The sequence below is a fragment of the Brachionichthys hirsutus genome, chromosome 19, assembly GCF_040956055.1.
Source record: "Brachionichthys hirsutus isolate HB-005 chromosome 19, CSIRO-AGI_Bhir_v1, whole genome shotgun sequence".
Taxonomy (NCBI): domain Eukaryota; kingdom Metazoa; phylum Chordata; class Actinopteri; order Lophiiformes; family Brachionichthyidae; genus Brachionichthys; species Brachionichthys hirsutus.
In genome coordinates, this window is record NC_090915.1 from 10,277,904 (window position 1) to 10,299,114 (window position 21,211).

The 21,211-nt window shown below is 40.2% G+C and overlaps 1 protein-coding gene across 1 annotated transcript; it reads right to left on the bottom strand.

The window, feature by feature from the left end:
• Positions 1 to 1,179: 1,179 nt before the first annotated feature.
• Positions 1,180 to 9,639, bottom strand: il11ra (interleukin 11 receptor subunit alpha). The gene is made up of 11 exons (XM_068753275.1): positions 9,543 to 9,639; positions 5,794 to 5,860; positions 5,349 to 5,515; positions 4,664 to 4,778; positions 4,260 to 4,423; positions 3,902 to 4,065; positions 3,662 to 3,806; positions 2,777 to 2,872; positions 1,736 to 1,838; positions 1,526 to 1,605; positions 1,180 to 1,306 (listed from the first exon to the last, which is right to left on the bottom strand). Exons 1-10 carry the CDS (start codon positions 9,637 to 9,639, stop codon positions 1,527 to 1,529), a joined length of 1,197 nt encoding a protein of 398 aa, XP_068609376.1. The 3' UTR covers positions 1,180 to 1,306; position 1,526.
• Between the last annotated feature and the right edge of the window lie 11,572 nt (positions 9,640 to 21,211).

Consider the following 21,211-nt stretch of genomic DNA (forward strand, 5'->3'; position numbering starts at 1 on the left):
GGTTTTGTGTAACTCTTATTTCTCTCTTTCCTCGTGTCTTTCATTCACACTTTTCCAGACACAGCGGATGGATGAATAGGAGGAGGTATAGCAAAAGAACACATGTAATCGAGACACCAGACAACAACAAAAAAGCATATTGTGTTGTATGAAAATCATACTTGAAATAAAGTCTAGATAACCAATCTGATCCACCCTGCACCTTACTCTGTGTCAGTGCCTCTGGTCAGGAGCTGGGAACAGGTTGGCCCCCAGCTCAGACCACAATGCCCGTGGTTGATGCTCTGGCACCAGATGCACCCAGACAGACTGGTAGAAGTTAAACTTCCTTCACAGCACAGATGCGTCAGTCAGTCAACGTCATGACGGATGCACATTCATCTGACACTTGATCTACTACTTCTCATGAATCTTGAACAAAATTTAAAAAAAAAAAAAAAAAAAAAAAAGGTGAGTGAGGTGATCTGGGTGAGAAAGCCGAGGCAAGTTGTCCCAGAAAAGCCCAAGTTTCCCTTTTTTGGCAGCTGCACTTCCTGTCGTTAACTAGGTTAAAAAGAAAAATGTCACCCCTCTCCAAAAGGCTGAGGAGTCGGTTTACCTGAAGCAGCAATGGTGGTGACGGAATGTCCTGTCGCTCCTTCAGTCTAAGGAGGGAACAGCAAGTTGTTGTTGAAATGAACGTAAAGAAACAGTTCTGTTCTCCCTGGAGTCTTCTGATGCATCATGGGTAGTGCAGTTAGACGTGCACTGAATATGACAAAAAAACTCTCAGAAAGTACCCTTCAGTCACCTTGTGCATACGGGGTAACTTTACTGTACTCCACAAAAATCCTTGCGTATGTTTGTCCCTGCTGTCCGGGGTCGCCGATACATTCTGGTTGGTGAAGTTCAATGTGGATATTCAGCTTTCTGGAGCCGGTAGTGAAGAAGCTGAGCCTCGAGAGAAGCCCTAGAACAGGCTGATCAAGAGAAGAGAAATGAAAAAAAAGATTAAAAATCAGGAAGAGAGGATAGAGGAAAAAGAAAGATGAAAAAATGAATAAATTGTAATGTATTTAAGCTCTGCCTTAAAAGCACCGATTTAAATAACAGAGCTGGGTGAAAGATACGGAGGAATGCCACTACTTACAGGGTAATATTCTACATGTGTATGCTGGGGTATAATCACAAGTTGGCTGGCTAACTGAAGTCTTGTCTGAATGTTGTTTATAGAAGCGCTTTGAACATCCGGGCGCTCACTGAGGCATAGCTTTACTACGCGCTCCTTGCTGGCTCTGTTCCCATTTGAGGGCATTTTGTGGTAGTCCTGTAAATCTCAAAGAAGTGACACTAAATTAGGATTTAAATTTGTTTTGCCACAGAGGGTGTTTTCCACCCAGAGATCTAAAACTGTCTGCCACACAAGTTAAAAATGGTGAGTTATTTAGCTCACAATTATGATGTGAAATAACAAAAAAAAACACACAGGCCGAATTTAATCTGACAATATTACTGTTATTTTCAAGGTGAAACATGCACATCTCACCTTAGATTGGCATGGACTTCATCTTGACCATAGAGGCGAGTTCGTGTATGGTCACATGATTACGCCGTTTCTGTCTTACCCTGGAATTTAACATATAAACATTACATAAAGGAAATTACCAATGTCCATCTTTGCAAAAGACAGATCTCACTCCAAAAGAGCCACAGCGGTGGCCTGTGGATGTGGGAAACCTGTGTGTATGTGTCTTACCACACGACAAGGATTAGGGAAAGGACGGTGGTAAGGATGACCACGGACAACAACACCAGCAAAATCACCCAACCCAAATTATCTTCCTCCTCCAGTGCAGGAGCTGAAGAGAGGACAAAGCAACCGGGGAAAGACGAGGAGAAGAAATAAGACAAGGGGGAAAAACTCTGCACGTGCCCTTGGTGTGGATTAAAACCTTGTGAAAATATTTATTTTTATACTTTCATACACTCGTTATCCTCGTTTGTCTGAGAAAAGAGGAATATAAGTGCATGTGTGTGTGTGTGTGTGTTCTCTGATGTCATCAGTCTTTGGTGAGAAGCTAATTTTAAGTCACAGTTCACGCAAAAAAAGATGCAGAGAGGAGTAAACAACTCCCGTTCTGAGCAAAAAGGTTTGGTATTTACAAGATTTCAAAGCAATACATGAGCACATCTGCAAATGACAACGGACGCACATGAAAGAAGAGGGAGACATCTGGATCACAGCTGAAAGAAACCCTTTGACTCTCTGCTGTTTGTTTCCTTGTGCATATTGTAAATATGATTTTTTTTTTGTGTGTTGGTAACAAGGCTGCGTTTTCCTGCTTCTGCTCATGTGAATGCGTGTTATGTACTTAACCTTGCATCCGGGACACGTACTGTTGAAAGCATAATAACCTGCAGCTACAATTTACTGCAGTTACATGTCATTTGGTGATGAAGACGGGCATGAGGTAGCAGCAGCGCTCTAGCCAAACTATAATAACTGTAAATAATGACTTAGTACTGCATTAATGACAGATGAGGCATCTTGGTGCTGTCAAAAGTGGGACAGGCAACGCAGAACGGACCAACCTTTGATGAACTTAACAATTCTACCTGAAATTAAATAACGGCTGTTTCACTTCCATATTCACATGGGTTAGTGTCGTAATAACCACAGCTAATCATCATACGGTAATTACAGTAAATGAGTGTAATGGTCCTGCTGCCACGCTGCAGGATTCTGAGCGCAGGGATCTCATGAACACAATCACTTGGAGCAGCACAACGGTCTTACTGTGTGGCTTTGCAGTGGAGGTTTCAGGTTTTGTGTACAAAGGAAAGAGATATTCCTCTTGCAGCAGGTCCTCCGTAGGTACAGGGGTGGGGGTGGCTGTAGTACAACACACACACACACGTATTTAAAACATTTAAACGCAATAGCCAATAATGAATGAGCACCAAGCAGAAATTTAAAGCTAAGCTCATAGCACTAGTTAAGGTATTGTTTGTGTTTGCTTCCTGAGGAATGATAGAAAAACTCATCATTTATTCTAGGATCTACCACATTTTAATAAATCCTTGCTGTGTAAGGATGTGAAGACCTCATGAGTCTGTGCAGACTCCTTAAGAACAAAGATTGCATCTCTACTTCACTGTCCTACCACCAGTAGTGCCTTTATTTTAGGGTTTTGACACTCATTATGAAGGCAGGAGTGGTCACACTATTTCTATTATGCATTAGCTCTATGTGCAGCATGAAGGGCAGCCAGTAGGAATTATTCATCCACTCCACTTTCACAGAGTCCAAAGTGACATTAAGAAAATCCTGTCGTTCGTTTAACTCTGCTAAACATGAATACTGTATATCCAGTTAGCTTTAGTAAGGCAACAAAAAAAACAGGATTTAGATGCTGGGTTGTGGCCTGTGGGATTATTTTTTCTGACTGAGCCAATAAATAAAACACCAATTTGTTGACCGATTATTGCACAAACACAGCAGTACTTTTATCCAGGTTCGTTGCTGCATTTACAGAATTATTGAGGGTTATTATCATGTTGGTCTATTTTGACATTATAGTGGTTAATATTCATGTAGAACACTTTTAAAAGTGTCCTAAATATAAAATGGATTGACCTTAGTATTTCAGAACACCATGTGCATTTTTTCTTCCTGACCCACCTTGCCATGGCCTGATAAGACGCACGGGACTCCAGTCACTCCACTGGCTGTCAGAGTTCACCTCATCTTGGGCTTGAACCTGAACTTGGTGGAGGTGGTCTTCCAGGGCATCAAAAATCTCGACTGGACTCTCCTCAGAGTATATCTAATGGTTGAAGGGGGGGGGGGATAGAATGTATCAGTGAACAGAAAGAATAGCTGCTGTTGTAAAGGTGTGGTATGCCAGCCTTCCTGACTAACCTCAGACCAGTATATAGAGCCCAGTGGCCTGTATCTGATATGAAACATAAGGGGGAAAGCATTGTGCAGTGGCCAGGAAGACGGAAAGCTCCATGAGACGATCAGCTTCTTTGAGTAGCCCTCTACCGGCTTCACCGTCACAGACTCTGGAGGGTCTGGTTTCACTGAAAAGACAAACGGAGGGACAGAATGTGAGTTTTAGTCATCTCATTTCCATGGTGGTTGGCATTCCATTATAAAGTCACTATTCGACAATCAAGAAAAACGACCAATCCACATAATATACTAAACTGGATTACATCAGAACCTTCATTATAGATGTTGTTTTACGCTCCAAGTAATTAATACATGATCTTACAGAGATCGTTTAGCCGAAACCGGACAGATGTTGCCTGAGACCCCAGGCCGTTGGTCTCTGTGACTCTCAGTGTATGGATGGTCTGCCAGAAGGCGGGCTGATATACATCACAAAGCTTGCGGGTAACATCCATGATGCACGGCCTCCACTCCTGGCCAGTCCCCCTTTCATAAATATAAATAAATAAGAACCACTGTTGTAATGAATTATGGTTAAAAATGTACATACATATATATATATATGGCACAGTTGCACACCAGAATACACGAAGATCACAATGAGATTTTACACACACTTCTTCCTTATGCCACTCTCTGGAACATGCCCTACATTTAGCTTATTCAGAGACTATTATGAACACAACCTTGGGCATTCCTCTTTCACTTGCAGTAACCTAATCTTACCTGAAGGAGGCATTGTACTGGGCTGGCAGGAATGTCTGAACTGAGTCCAACCAGGAGCAGCGAACATGCGTATGATTGGGCACTTGACAGGAAATAGTCAGCAGCCCAGGGGGATCTGGGAAAACGGGAGGCAAACATATTTATTTACAGGACAGAGGCAGAGTTCATAATTATTTCAAGGTCCCAACTGGATGTAATATTTAAATGCTTCTGTGTCAAGTCCTGTCTAAAAAGAACAGCTCTGTGCCCTGGTGTCCCCATCATGTCCCAAAATATTTCAGCAGGGCCGATACCGTCGCTCCATGAAAAAGGAAGGCCACTTAGGGAGCTGCTTCCTGTTTGAGACATTTACAGGAAGTGGAGGGTTTTGTCCATGTCACGGCTGATAAGCCCCGTTTCCTCTGAGCGGCCAGTCGCACTGTTCTGATTGCCACTGAGAGAAACTGAGAGCTCATTCATTTTAACAAAGTGGGGAGACATGGAAATGTAGGTAGGAAGGGATGGAGACACATGTTGAGGGACACTGGAATGGTGAATATGTCTGAGTGGGAGAAACAGAAACTTATGAGGCATTAGGGTGCTTCACAGTTCCCAGTTAAAGCTACGGTCCCATGGAGAGAGACTAAAAGTCAAAGTGGAACAACTTCTAAGCTAGATGTGGTGAACCTGGACAGGCAAAACTTACAGCCCAGCCTGAGTGTCACGGAGTGGAGGAGGAGCCCTTGACTATTATAGCAGCTGTAGTTGCCCTGCGCCGAATGGTTGGCATTCAGTAGGACCACATTTCCATCTGATGTCACTTTGTGCCGTGGTAAAGCCGAGCTGTGGTTGACATGCCATATGACAGGTATCCTGGTAATATACAGCAAAGACTATAGTTATTATACTTAAACTTAATCTGAGCTCTTTATCAGTTACCAAATATCTAAATCACTTTAATTTTAAGAGTATTCTTGGGCTTCTTCTTGATGCTATTAATTTATATGAATAAGAATGGCATTTATGGTTCACTCAGGCTTTGTCTTCATATTCAACACCTTTGTGAACGTCACACTTCAAGTTGACTTCAACATACTATTTAATTTTACAGTTTTCTGAATTCTCACACAGAACTTCTGTTGCCTTCTTACCCGGTTTTCGACTTCCCGCATACCAGTGTCACATTTGACTCCAAACGCCCATACTGCATGCCTGGCACTGCAAACACAGACATCACATTAAATATTGAAGCACATTGACTCTGCATTATTTGACACGGTACGTGTCTACATTGTCTGTAGTAATGTGATTTAAGCACCACCATTTACAGTAAAGTCAACAGTATCACAATAACATGCCCATAAAAGGTTGTGTGTCCTGCAGACAGCAGGCTGCAGAGACTTTGGCACCCAGTACAAAGCCTCTCCACTGTGTATTTACTTCACAGAAAATGTATCATTGTCATAATTGAAATAATATTACTCTGTCAGCAAATCCAGACATGAAGGATTTTAAAAGATAATAACAGATAGGCGTTACTCAGACTCAATTTATTGTCGAATATTTTAGACTAATGACACAAAAAATTCATAATTTATTTTTTATTCCTTGTACTGATGATCCTGATGAGCCTTAGCGCCAAAAGATATTGACTTGCTGTCTTAATTTTATTGTCCTTAAGACTGATTCACCATGTGAATAGTTAATTATTTAATAACTGGATTAGAAAGATTCCAATGAAAAGATAAGTATCACCTAAAGTTGGAGAGGGTGTTGTAGATTTGAACTGATACTGAGAGCAGTGTGTACCTGAGCAAATATTTGTGGTTCCTCAGTAATTTGCTGTGCAGATACTCGATCTGCGGCGTGTGGGAGTATGTGTCTGCATGTTTAGCTTGGCTTCATTATATGAAAGCTGGCATTTAGTGTTTAGATCTGAGTGGAAAAACATCAGCTTGACTGCCAGTCTGGCATGAACGCACCTTCATTAATTCTCAGCCTCAATCACTCAGGCACGCACACTCCCCGCTGGCCTCTCCTCCTCTGGTAACAAACATTGTGTCTCAGGTCTGTGTTTTGGTTTTATTCCTCACCTTATGTAAAAACATCTCGACTTTGACCTTGACGTTTTAAGTGCTATCATGAAGGATAAGACTCACTTGAGAATATCTCTCTGTCGAGGAAACCAGGCAGACTGAGGAATGTCAGCTTTTTGAGGATAGTATTACTTTTTTTGGTACGCAGCAATATTTTTGAAACTTTTAGTGCTGCAAAAACTCTTGCACACCCTGCAGGGGCCAATTTTAACCATTCCTACATTTAACTTTACACATACTCAAATAGAAGGCTTTACTGTGGGGTCTTTTCAATAGTGGCTCTTCACAGACACCTTAAGGCTAACTTGTCTGGCCTTTCTGCTGTTGTTTTAGTGGCTACACAAAATGAAACAGCTGCTGAATGGAGCAGCAAAGTGCTTCACTGTGACTTTGTGGTTGCACTTATTTGTGCGCATAGAAAGAAGGATAATGAAGACTATAGAAACGTAATAAACAAATGGAAATAAAGGGAATTGTAATGTGTTGTGTTAAAAAGAAAGCTTTTTATTTGTCATTGTTACACAGCAAGCAACCAACAAAATTATGTTTACACCCTAGTTACAACGAGCCCCTTGATACAACCACACACATGCATAGAGGCCCTAGCATGCGAAGAGGGAATAGGGGGAAGGCGCCGCCATGATCAGTTGGGGGCGGGTGCCTTGCTCAAGGGCACCATGGCAGTGTCCTGGCAGTAGACTGGCCTCTCTCCAGCCACCAGCTCACATGCCATAAATGATTTATGTAACAGTACACAGCAATAAATTTGAGATAATAAAACTATATTCTCATTTATTTTTAACTTTTTTATGACTTAAACTGCATACAGTATGTATTTATGGCCTTCATAGCAAAACATGCAACTGTGGCCATAGCATACCAGACATGCACATTATCAAGTGAAGTTGTTTGTTACAAAACCAAGTTAAAGCTACATTTAGTCAAAGAGCTTCACATCGGACATTCTAGATGTGCTGCTAGATCTGGGGTTCAGGGGTTCCTGAAACCTTTTCAAGTCAACAACCCCAAATATGGCATGAAAAAAGCCAAAGACCCACAATGAGAAAATAAATCTAAGCGCTGGTAAGTAATAAAAAGTTGTATTATACAAAAGGTATGTGAAACCCACAACCACTCTGTCATGGGTGAGACACATCAACTGTCCTGTGTGCAGACCACAATTTGAAAAGCTCTAACTACGCCCATTATGTGTGCTCACGTACTTTAGGCCTTTACAAAAAGGATTTCTCTCAGTCAAAGACTTTGCTGTGCTTCTGCAGGAAAAGTCAGTTGTCATTATATAGCTATTATTCAGGAAAAAGGAAATGAACTGCAAGCAGACAAATCGGCTACAGACAGCCCAAGTTCTAGAAAATTGAATTTTCTGTTAATTTGAGTAATTATCGATTGATATTCAAATTATCCTGCCTCCTTTATCATTACCGCTGCCTCTGCTCCTAACCATTCCTTCTGTCTCAGCCTTTCTATTCAATGTCTTTCTTGCAAGATTAAGCTCACTTCTTTTTGTCTTCAACCATAGAAAACACACACACACACACACACACCTCTCCCTCTGTTTCTGTGTGTGTCACCTGGGGCCTTAGTGCAGTGCAAAGACTTGGCTGGTCTGAATGTGTGTATTCATGTTTTATTGGCAGTGAAATTCATTATTCCCCAAACCCGCAGCGTTCCACTCATATCTGATTCTGCCTCCATCAGGGGGGGGCCCAGACATAAGCAGAAGTACATACACACACATACACACTGTTGACATTCTAATCAGATTGCAGGGTGGACACAGATGTTTTTGTATATATATAAAACCGCAAGCTCAGAACAGAAAAGGACTCTGTGGCTGAATGGAAGGGGAAAGGAAAGATAGATTCATATGTGTGCAATGAATGGTTAAGGCATCAGGGCTGCATGTACGTTAATCTTCCACCCATACTGGTAGATATCCAACAAGCTGCCTCAGACTCACTGGGAGCTCTTGCTGCACACAGTGGATTGTCGACATGTCGACAGGGCTTGCCAAGCAGGCCTGCAGCAGCACGGAACACAGAATCCAGCGCCTGGCAGAGGTGTCTCATGGTTGCGTTCCCTCTCTGCCCAGCCGCGGTTACTAGCCCCAGAGCCCGTAACATTTAGCAGCAGTTAGTGGTTAGACTAAAAGTACTGCCATCTGATCATCAGGGAACTTTGTCAATCACAAAGAGTCCAGGCATAATGGCCAAAGGACATCAGAGTCCTTCTAACATGACATCTTTATGCTCTGTGCTGCTTACATCTGAGCACTGATTGAAGGATAGTTGTCAGGGATTTTATCGGTTGAACTTGGTGGCTTTAAAGATCACATATCATACTCTTTTTTCCAGAAGTTATCGCAGTTCCCAGACACTTATATGAAATATCTGTAAAGGTTTTTGTCAAAGTAGCAAACAGCTCTGTCAGAAAAGCCTCTGAAAACAAAACTGAAACTAAGTTAATTGCGTGCATGTGCATGTATGTGCACGTTCGCCCTCTGTGACATCATAGGGGGCGAGATTTCTGCGAGATGCGTTTCAGTAGGTGATTACAGAACTACGCAAACTACGCAGGATTCACTTGATGGTTTATGGTTTGGACCCAAAACCACCATAATAGTGTAGAAACATGGGAAAAGTGAGTTTTTCATAATATGTCTCCTTTCAAGTATAAATTAAACAAATAATAATAAACAAACAGTTAATAAAAAAGTCAACGTTGTTTGTACATGTATGTGTGTATGAGTTGTTTTTGTGCGGTGAGCATGCATGCTTGTTTACCTTCATCAGTCTGAATCTGAGCACAGCCATGGTGCAGCAACCAAGATAAAAACCAGATGACTGTCAGACATAAAGGACTGCATAAAAGGCCTGGCATCTGGAGGGGGGGAGAGAGAGAGAGAAGTATTGTAAAACAGAAGGTTCATCATCATACGTGTACATTTTCTAAATCACGAATTAGTAAATAGTGTCTCTATTCCAACCACAAAGCAATTATAAACTGCTCAGCAACAATATGCGCTAGGTATTCATAAATTAATCCATGCCTGGTTTTTCCTAACTCTTGGATATTCCATGTCACATTTACTGCAAAGCTGAAAAGAAAACACAAAAAAAACACTGGCAATAGCAACTGATGGCCTATGTCTCCCACTATGGACATTGTAAGTGAGAGTAACTCAAAATTAAAAACACATTTCCCTTAAAAAAAAAAAAAAGAGAAATGGAAGAAAATGTTGGAAAGAATATTTTGTTTCCACTGTCTTTATTTTTACCGCCAACTCTGAGAGAAGTTCGGCTTTAGTTCCACATAAATCAACTCAGCATATTTCCTATATAATCGAACCAAGATGTGCAGTTCTAAAACACCATGGAGTGGAAGCCAGTTGATTACGTACACCGTGAAAGAGACTTACTGTGGTCTAGAGGTATCATTATGTTGAACAACACAACACTTTATTTAAATTACCGGTATTTTCATTAAATCAATGGAATCCTGACACCGGTGATGCTAAAACATGCTCCTAAAAGTATGTGTGAATACACAAAGAAACAACAACAACAACATTTTGACTCGTACAAACCATAAATGACTTTACTTTCCAGGGAGTGCAGAACAGATGCTGCTATGGGGGGTGTGCGATTCACCTTTTAGCTCTGTCACGCAACCCCAACACTAACACTACTCCTACACAAATGCTAATGAACATTGTTTCCTTATTAGATAAACAAGCAGACCTGATTAAAGCTCAAAACAAAACGATTTCCTGATATCAATGAACAGTGTGTGTGAGAGATAGAGAGACTAAAAAAGGATATATGCCTTCAACAAAAAGTGTAAACGCATACAGTGTGTGTTCATGAGTTACTCGTCAACACAAAGTCACGCACTTCACCATACCTCCGATGACACTTTTCTTTTTAGAGCTGCATCCCAGACAGCATCATGACAAACATACGACCCTTTTAACTGCAGCTCCAGAGGGAGATTTAAAGCCCATAAAACGGCCCCGTGACTTCCTTAGCATGATGCCCTCTCTGTTCAAACAGGATGTTGCTGATGTTGGCGGAATAACTCTGGCACTGATCAATAGACAATCCAGACTGATCAAATTAAATGCAGTAATACAAGGGAGCCTAGTGAAATGTGATTGTGATGGAAAGATTTGAGTTTTACAAACAGAAACTAATTGTTATTGTGTTTTTGTTGTTCTCCCAGCACTCAATGCAGCTCTGTTTCTTCAACAATACTCTCAGCTTCAGTAGATGAGTCACATTCGGAATGCATCCGTCCTTCTTCAGTTGCCAGTGCTGCCTTCAATAAATCCCCATTTCATGCAACAGTTTGTTTTCAGAGTCAGTGTCAGGGTTTGTTCAAGTTTTAAGGCTTTAAGCAAAAATCTGCGTATTCTGCACCATTAAAAATATACCAAGAAGCCTTCAGAATGTGTCGGTGAGATTAATGGCATAGCTTCTGCACTTTGGCATCTCTTGACTGTATGATATCACACTGCTCAAGGGTCATCAATCTGTTTGAACTTTAAAATAAATATAATCAGTGAAACCGCTCATCATGACAATCAGTTGTTGCATTTGGTTCATGAAAGTGCTACAAGACCACTTAAATCTAAACACCAGAAACAATGTGTTGGGCTAGTTGAAGACGCTGTTAAGTTCTCGAAAGGTTTGTGTGTGTGTGCGTGGGGGGGGGGGGGGGGGGGGGGAGACCTCTTTTTCTGTTGCCGTCTTTATAATGTAGCAGGACGGTGTTACATTCATCACTATAGCATTAAAACTTTACAGATCTCACTCATGAAATTCAAATAGCAACAATTCCCATATGCCTCACATTCCTATTCCCAATTCTGTCTGCATGCCTTCTTCCGTGCCTCTTTAGAATTGGTACATTCTTTATATGTGACTAACCAGGATGCAGGCAAATACATTTACATTAAAAGGATATTTGTGACCTGGTGAGTTCTGCCCATAGCAAATAAACATATCAACGTTTTATATGTGGCTGTATAAATTATTGTAACTTGTAACAAGCCGATAAAATCCAATGAAGAGTCAAAGCAAAGCAAAATGTAAAACAAGTCCAACAAAACCTTTGAAACTGTTTAAATAATAACCATTTCTATTTTATTGTTGCATGAGAAATCCTTCAAGTTAATTAGCAGTAAATATTTGCTGATGGACTAAAGAGGTTGCAGCAGGATGACCGATTTACACACACTTGATGGCACCATTTTTCATGTTCCTTGTGTGCTCTTGTTGATGCCGACTATTAGCATCTAACCTAGGATTAGGAGACATGATTATCCAATCACATTCCTTGTGCGGTTGAATGTCAATGGTCCGAGGCGCCCTTCAGAGACACCAGCAATACTGTAGTTTAGAAACGGCCTGATTTCCATTTGATCCACCGCAATGCAAATGATCTGTTTGCACTCTGTCACCTGCCAAGTTAAGCATGACACGTCTGTGTACACAGCATCTGTTTTAATATACGTTTCTGTTGAATCAAAAGAAACTTCACAAACTCTGTGAAACAGCGATGATAAAATCCTAATAATTCAGTCTTCTTGTAAATTTGGCATGAAATGCAATAGAAAACTTGTAAGAACTGTCAGTTTGCCATGGTATCATCCTGTCTACTCGCTCTGAAATAGGCCTTATCTGGATATATTTATCAGCAGTGTGAAAACTAAATCAGTTTAGCAACTGATTTCACCATTTATACCAAATTATGAAAAAAGATAATACTATATTATGCATATTAAAGAAAGAAAAAAATTGCAGTTTTTTGCGATTCACACTACCATAAAGTAGAGTATAAACTTTTTGAAATGCTGTCTGTGGCAAATTCTTAGTTATCCTTGTAAATTTTGCAAATGTCACATATTAAGTTTCAATGTAAAAAAGAATTAAAGGCGTTTCTTTGCCTAATTTGCAGGAAAGTTGGGCAAGATTGAAAGTCGGCGATCGAGGTTGATGTTTTAGCATGCAGGTGTGGGCTGACCAGGAGAGAAGTTAATAATGGGTGTGAGCTGGCTCTGGGTCGCTAATGTTTTTGGACTTTGACAAATATTGCATGCAAACACGCCCACGCACACACACACACACACACACACACACACACACACACACACACACACACAGAATCTTTGGTTACAGTTTCCATCCCTCCGATAGCAGAAATGTCACGATTCATTAAACATGTTTATGTTATAGCCTACTTTATAATGGTTTACCCTCTTTGCCTTCTGCTAGCTGAACTAGAGATCAGAACATGCAAACTGTATCTCTGTACCTTCATTAACGCCCCTGCATTTTTTCCATTCTGTCAATTCCCCGTAACTCTCTTATCTCAACCTCTCCCTCACCCTGTTAAGAGCTCCATTTTCTCCCTGCATGTATGTGTTGTTGCACTGGTAGTATTCATTTCTGATGCAAAACAGAACAAGGACCTGTAAACACATGAAGCTGTCCAATTCTCTTTCCCTCTTTGCCTTCGGAACAATGCTTGCTCAGAAGTGAGCATCAGCTGGCATGTTGCGATAAAGAGATTTAGAGATTAGTACAAAGTCACTTTAAAATATGACGTTCATCTCTGCTAATTTCATTTTTGTTTTGGAGAAATGAAGCCAATTACATAATTTACTAACAGGAATATTTGTGCACTGGCTTTAGATCTAACACATTGCTCAGCTCTATTGGATGTAACCAGATGCGAGTTTCAAGATGTGAGTAGAGAAACAACAACAAAAATTCCTTAGAATAAAAATAGTTTTCCTCTGATGCAAACAAAACCTAACCATGACCAACTCAGTCCTCAAACAAATTATGAAACACACAAACTTCCTCGAGAAGCCAAACTTCAATTTGAGCTTTCATGATTGACATGACCAAAAACCACTTTAATCAGCAGTCGGAGGTCCTTCTGAAGCTAAATGTGAAAAACCGCATCTTCATCTGTTATGAACATGTCCATGGTCGGCAATATATCAAGGCATCATCAAAGCAGTTAGTTATTACTGTAAATGTTTCCCTCACTTAAGTTGCCTACTGAAAAAAAATAATATTCAATGCAAATCTACTGTCAAATTAACAATTATGACTGTCAATAGTAGACAAACATCAAGGACCAAAATGAGGTTTCACCACTTTCCATATGTTGTATGTCAGTGTGGGTGTAATGTAATCGCAAGCCTATTCTGTGACTCAACCAGTTACCTTTCCACTGTAGCTCAAACCAGAATAGACAGAGGAATGTATCCATGGATATTGTCACTAAGATTCCCACACGCAAAGACACGCAAAAAAAACTAAAGACACAAACACACGTTCTTGTTCTTGAGGATAGGACTTTAATCCTGCAACCAGAGAGTGACTTAGAATAACTGTAGAACAAGAACATGAAAGAAATCCTGAGTGAAAAATAAATAATAAAAATATCTACAAATGTTTAGTTGGATTAGTGTTACGCACACTTGAAGCTGTGCTGCCCGTTGACATGACAAATGATCACAGGATGTCCTCTTCCAGGTCATTAGAGGTTGTGTCATAAATTCAAGATTAACAAAGACTGATGTTTCATTAAGCCTCTTGCCCACACAATCCGGGCATCGCTGTGTATGCATTTGTTTGTATTTGTGTCAGTGTGGGTAACCACGGTCAAGATTAAGGAAATAACGACAAATTGAGGGATTATTTGACCTACCGTAAGTGATTTAGTGCATGTGTGAAACTGTGTCTCTGTGTGTGTGCTTGCACATATGTGCACAAAACTAATATAGGGAAGTCAAGCCAAGACGGTGTGGATGGACTATAACGACTGTGGTGTGTACCCAAGTCGCTATGGCAACCAAAGTGCGCTGTGGCGTCTGACCTTTCCAGGAGATAATAGCAATCACTGCTGACTGACGTGCATTGTTAGATAAGACACTTATGAAATGGTCTTAAATATTCAGGATTTTTGTTTTATATAATATCAATGCGTGAACCTGGTGAACATTTGATCAAGCCTCCGTGAATCTTTTTTTTTTTTTTACTTAATTAAAATAGCATTTCCTCTAATTGGTGTCTTGTTTATATCATGTTATTACTTGAACGTTTCCCACATGTGAACATTAAATCATAAATTTAAGCAGAAAAATGCTGACCTATTCTGTTATTTTTTGTGGGGAGAGAAATCTGTGAAAAGACAAAAACTATAAGCCACAATGTCATACCGCATAAAACATTTGTTTCTGCTCTCAATATTGATCTGTTATCACTTTAATGCCTATTGCATTTTTTGCCTTTATTCCCAGTCTTTTTGGCCTTTAAATTTCTCTTTTTGCCTCAATGACATGAATATATGGCAACATTAAGCATGAGCAGCTGCTCTTGACTACATGTTTATCGCACCATCAGAAAGGTGTTAACAGCATAAATGGAATCAAGATTAGCCTGCAAGCACATGAAAACAGAGCTAATTCAGCTGACACATAGGTGTTAAAATGTGTTTACCAGCAATTTATATGTTATAAAATAGACATATACATAAATCTGGATTTTCCCATATTTTGGAGGCCTTTAAAAAAACATGCATTGAATTCACTCACCAAAAATCACAGTCTGATATGCACTATAACAAAAAATGTCTTCCGGATCTGATCCAGAATGAGGTCAGAAAAAAATATACGATTTTAACATTGGAAACTCCCATTTATGGATTCAAAATCCATAAATGCAATGAGGTTCATGTGACATCGTCCCTTGGTTCTCTGAGGTTGCTTTGTGCTGCAATATCTAGTTGATTTATTGTATTTGCATTGTATTATGTGTGTATTTCTTGTATCACTGTAAAGTAGGTTAATAATTGATTCAGCAGTTAGATTGTTCGGATATTAGCATTGCAAAATGTTAAACTTATTCCCAAGTCTGCTGCGTAACGAGTCGCTGACATGGTTTCAGATAAGAGTAAAGACAGAGAAACTTTTCTTCAGGCTCTGACATCACAATCATACAATACAGGTGGGTCCCAAGTTCATGTGAAATACGGAAACAACTGAAGAGGGGTGAAAGGTCTTGATCCTGTGGAGGCTAAAAAAATAGACAAGCATAGAAAAACTGGTACCAAGGAAGTTGAAGTAGCAAACAGAATGTCTGACCTATCAGGGAGAAGATACAGAGACAGACACTGGCCATTCAAAAAGAAAAGAAAGGGTTCCAACACCATCCACATGGTGATCTGGATCATCACCAAAAGGTTAGAAATGGTTTTTGGTATCTTTATACACCAACCATGAACAGGAAAAATTAATCAGAGTTGGTGTGTCTTTTTCACATTTCTTTTTAATCCGTGAATGGAGTTTTCAATATTTTATATTTTTTCCTGATCTCGTTCGGGATCAGATCTGGATTAAATTAAGTGGTGAGCTAGAGGTCCCCACTCTACATGACTGTGTCAAATTCCAAAAACATCGGTCAATAATCAACCGAGATATTGAGGAACAAATTTTGAAGCGCTTTTGACTGCAATGTTACCAAAAAGTGATACAGAATCCAGGATCTGTTGTGGATCATCACCAACCTTTAATCAACTGTTCCCAACATATACTGAAAATTTCAACAAGGTCCATCCAAAACCTTTTGAGTTATCTTGCCAACAGTCAGACAAACAAACAAACAGACATATCTAACGCAGGCGAAAACATAACCTCCTCGGCGGAGGTAAAAATAATGCAGATGAAAAACAAGAACAAGACTAAAAGGACAAAAAGAGAACTTCACTGAACTTACCAATTAAAAAGGTAGTTTTCTATTTTTTAGGACTGCAGGAATAATAGCCAGCATATGCATGTTGGGTGACTTTGTCATTGACCACTGTGACGATAAACACATTAAGTTGGACTTCTGCAAGTGCTTCAATCACATTAAATTAAGCCAGACAGGCCCATTTAAATACTTTGGGCCACGGCTAACGCTGAAAACAGAACGTCGTCTGTTTTCAGCAATAGCCATGGCTACAGAATCTAACTCTTGCCAGTATTATTTGGCGGTCAAGCTGCTGGTTGAGCTGCTAGGATCACTTCCAACATTTGACTGAGTATACGAGGAGTAATGGCTGCCATGTGTACGAAGAGAGCACCCAAACAGTCCACAGACCGGCATGTGGGTGTGATAAGGCAGGGATAGGAGAAGTGTGATAATATGATTTATGCAATACATGAAGCATTTAAAATTATAAACCACCTTTTGGCTTGTGGCTGAGAGATGTTTATGCCTGTCAGTCATTTTTCAAAATAAAAGCATACATTTCTGTGTGCATCTTTGACACAAGGTGTCACAAACTGCAATGTGCTGCATGCAAACTGTCTGTTTGTGGGGCAGTAGTACAACGCTGGAATTTCCTTGAGCTCTGCCGCCAGGACAAGATGGCTACCATATGCCAGCTATTCACATTCAGGCAAACACATACATACATAGTTGAATGGTGACCGCAATCCAGCTAGCATACAACGTTTTAATGCTGAAGCCAACTTCATGCATAAACAAATACAAGCTGAAATGTGACGAGAGGTGAAGCCTGAACTAAAATCATACACACATTTCCAGATGCATTCAAACTCACTTGGCCTGCAAGTTCGACCTACATGGATGCGTCAGGAAACACCGCACATGTACAACACACAGAGGAGAAGAGAGTGCATAAAACAAATAAACCTCAATCAAGTGTGTCTCAGACTTTGTCATGATTTGACAGTTCTGTTATGCAGCTGATGTTCCAGTTTAAACAATCAAGCAAACCCAAACATCAGGTATGTAAGAGTCAACGGAAATCCACCTTAGAAGATAGGTCTTAATTACTTTCCTTGGATCTTAAATCAGTACTTAAGGGTGAATGATTAAACTCATTTTGATGACATTTTATTTTGGCTTTTTCTTTTTGGGAAGGTATATCGTTTCTATATGCATGCTACTGCCTTAAAATATTTAATACAAAAATTTGGTTACTTGAGCCTTCTATAATATCTCTGTATTCACATATTTTGTGTATGAAGCTGTAATCTATATTCTTCTTGTATGCATTTAATAATCAATCAAATACCGACTATGGCTGTTGCGCAATAATCAGATTTTTTTAAGCCTCCGTTATAAGTAAATAGGAAAATACAGATTATTTTGTATCCAGATAAGTGTCCAGATTGCTCTCAAAATGTAATTGGATCCAAGATAGACCAAGACCCATCTTCAAAGCATTTATCATCAAGATCCATCCAGCAGTTTTTATGTAATACTGCTAAACGCAAGTGTACCCCTATTTTTTCAAAATGGGTCGTGCTGGAGCCTATAGCAGCAGTCAATGGGCGAGAGGCAGGATGCATCCTGGACAAGCCGTCAGCTCATCGCGGGGCCCCAGCATCAAATTTCATAAACATCAGTCAATAATCAACCGAGATATTGAGGAACACATTTTGAAGATCCCTTGATTGCAATGCTAACGAAATAGTTCCATATTTCTGAATTCCACCGTTCCTTGTGTATAAATATGGCACTGTCGTCACATCATACTTAACCCTTCAGTGACACCTCTCTGTGCCAAAAGCCCATCATTAACAGTCTGGAGGGTGTGAGATACACTGGGCAGGCTAAGGAGTCCAGCATCACTCGTGGCCTTGACCATGTTTCTGGAATTGTGCTTGGAGCACAAAGCAAACAGAACTTTTAAAACCGATACACCGATAATCCAAATATGAGTGATGCACCTGAGGTCCCAAAGGCCAACAACAAGCAGCTGATGAGCTTTATCACAATGTTGTGTAGCTTTGATAGTCCTGCATCTGTGATGTAGTGATGATGGGGAAATAGTTGGACTGTATTATTGTAACTAGAAAAGCACTCAGAGAACCCAGACCTCCGCCAAGCAGCTCATTCGCCTCCGAATTGAATTTACACCATCCACATGGTGATCTGGATCATCTTTAAAATTGTCCTAGGTATCTTTATACACCAACCATGAAAAGTAAAAGTTAATCAGACCTGATGTGTATTTTTAACAGGTTTTTGCATCTGTAAATGGATAAATAAGATTTTTTTCCTAACGTCATTCTGGATCCGATCCGGATGAAATTCGGTTGTAGGATAAATTACTAGATGACTGTATCAAATTCCATAATAATCAGTCAATAATCAACCGAGATATTGAGTAAAAAAAATTGAAGCGCCATTGACTGCAATGTTACCGAAAATTACAAACTGAGAGGAAGAGTGAGTATGTTCAGTTTATTTAAACATATTCTAAATCTTGCCAAACTTGAGAACTCCCAATCCAAATTGTTCAGAAACTACAACCCTTAACCCCAGCTCTTAAAACACAGCGGCATCCATGTGCTCCACAAACATTAACGCCGCTTTGTGAATCAGGAGAAGAGTATCCAGTTTACATAACGAGCCGGGCAGAAATGCAGATCTTAAATTAGTTGTATGACAAATAAAGAAGAAGGCTTGATCTCCAAAACTGATCTCACATCTGTGTCCGAAATAGAAGGTCTTTGTGTATTTGCGTTTGCCACTAAGAAGTCCAGCATTTTAAAGTCTGCATTTAAAATCACTCACAAAGCCAAACACATTTGTTCCAGTTTAAGAGGCTGTCAAGCATTCCTGCATGAGATCCAAAGCGCCACAGAGTAGCCAAACAGATGCTCTCCTGAAAAGCTTCTTGGCTGCCGACATGAGCCAGGCAAACCACCTTATTGCAGAGCAACAGGACGCAATATGCATAACTTAGTACGTAATCACGGTTTAAGAGTCACGGCTGGAGGGAATGAGAAAACTCTTGCTTTAAGCAGATATAAATATTCATCTCATGCTCCGTATCCTCAAATAGACATGCTTGTGAATTAGGTGAGTAATTGTCATTGGCCTATGACAGCATAACTTCAAAACGACTTCTAACCATATGCTTGTCTCAAAGATTAAGCCATGCAAGTCTAAGTACACACGTTTGCTGTTCCAAGAGGTTTAAGGCATCGACGTGTGACAGAGCTGAATAAGGAATAACCTCCTCCCACTGTTCCACAGTGCATTCAGGTAGTTACGCTGCTTTACCCTTTGTTGACTACAATATAAAGATTTTACTGTGATTGGCCAGCTAGGTGTAGGTGAAAAATCAAGCTGGATTTAAAATGTTCCTTTTTTTTTTTTTATTAAACTGCTCATGAGTGGGAAAAAAATGATTCAACACCCTGAATGTTCTCCTGGAGAACAGACAAATAACAGATTTAAACTACAATCTCTCTTCCAGTGTCGCAATCATTTTCTGAAAAGCCACACTGCACAAAAGAGAAGACATAATTTCTTATGGGTTTTCTCCAAAAAGAAGACGCACTGTACGACTGGGATTGATTGGATTGTGTGGGTTGGCAGAGAAAAGCTACAACATATATAACCTATACAAAAAAAAAACAGGCTCAGTTAATAAGGCTTATAGTCAATGGTAACCAAACGCGCTTAAATCAGCTTCTGCTGACATTTATTTGCATGCGCTGGTTTTCTTTGACGTGTTTTAAGCAAACCACCGTGCAAAAAGGTGACAAAGGAAACTTTTGCCCAAACAAAGCCGACTGCGACTGTGAACTCACCTCTCAGCATGTTTGGCTATGTTTAATTGCGCTTAACTGTTTGGACAGCTTTCAACTGGAGTCAGCTGGCAGTACCAGAATATTACCGTAAACCACAGCACTTTATAACTGCGGTTTGGAAAATTCCAGACCAATAGCATCCGAGGTAAGACTCAGAGTCATCTCTATACGGGTCGAAACATCTGTTAAAGCACCTACAAATGCCTGAAAGGACCCGAAAAATAGTCAGATACTTTTGGTAGCGAGAGAAAGATGATGGCACATCTGTTCTGTGTAAACCAAACACATCCTCTTAAGACGCAACCTCCTCCCGACCCACATCTGCTCTTTGTTTTCCAAAAAGTCAATACACAGCCAAAGGCAAAGATAAATTATTAGCCCTGCACAAACAAAAATGCCAACAACACACAGACAGGATAGCACTTCAAGAAGAAAGTGAAGGACGAGGATTTTGTTTCCTGATACCAAACTGAAACTCTCGGTATTTTGGTTTTCAATATGAAAATACGATTCCATTACTGAGATGAGTGTTTTTGCTCTTTGCTTACCAACCATAGCGCTCAGAGTCACCGCAATAGTCCAAAAAGCCACGTGTGAGTTTGTGACTTATTATCAGGCACTGAAAGATAGATAAACAATGTGTATGAAATGCATGAAGAAAAGCACTCGTGCACTCATGCAGCTGATGAAAACTGTAGCAAACTGAGTCCAAGTAAAGAAGCCAGCAGTTTGGCTGGCCAACTCACTCTGCCCAGTCCTGCTTTGCTGCAGTTCTCCCATCAACCACGTGAATTGTGTGTTTGTCTATTTCTCTGTGTG

What these genes read in the sequence shown, in the direction of transcription:
- il11ra (XM_068753275.1), bottom strand. Translation starts at nt 9,639, where the DNA reads ATGCCAGGCCTTTTATGCAGTCCTTTATGTCTGACAGTCATCTGGTTT. An exon ending in TCAGATTCAGACTGATGAAG is followed by an intron (nt 5,861 to 9,542) that starts GTAAACAAGCAT and finishes CTGTGTTTGCAG; the next exon opens with TGCCAGGCATGCAGTATGGG. An exon ending in TGCGGGAAGTCGAAAACCGG is followed by an intron (nt 5,516 to 5,793) that starts GTAAGAAGGCAA and finishes GTATATTACCAG; the next exon opens with GATACCTGTCATATGGCATG.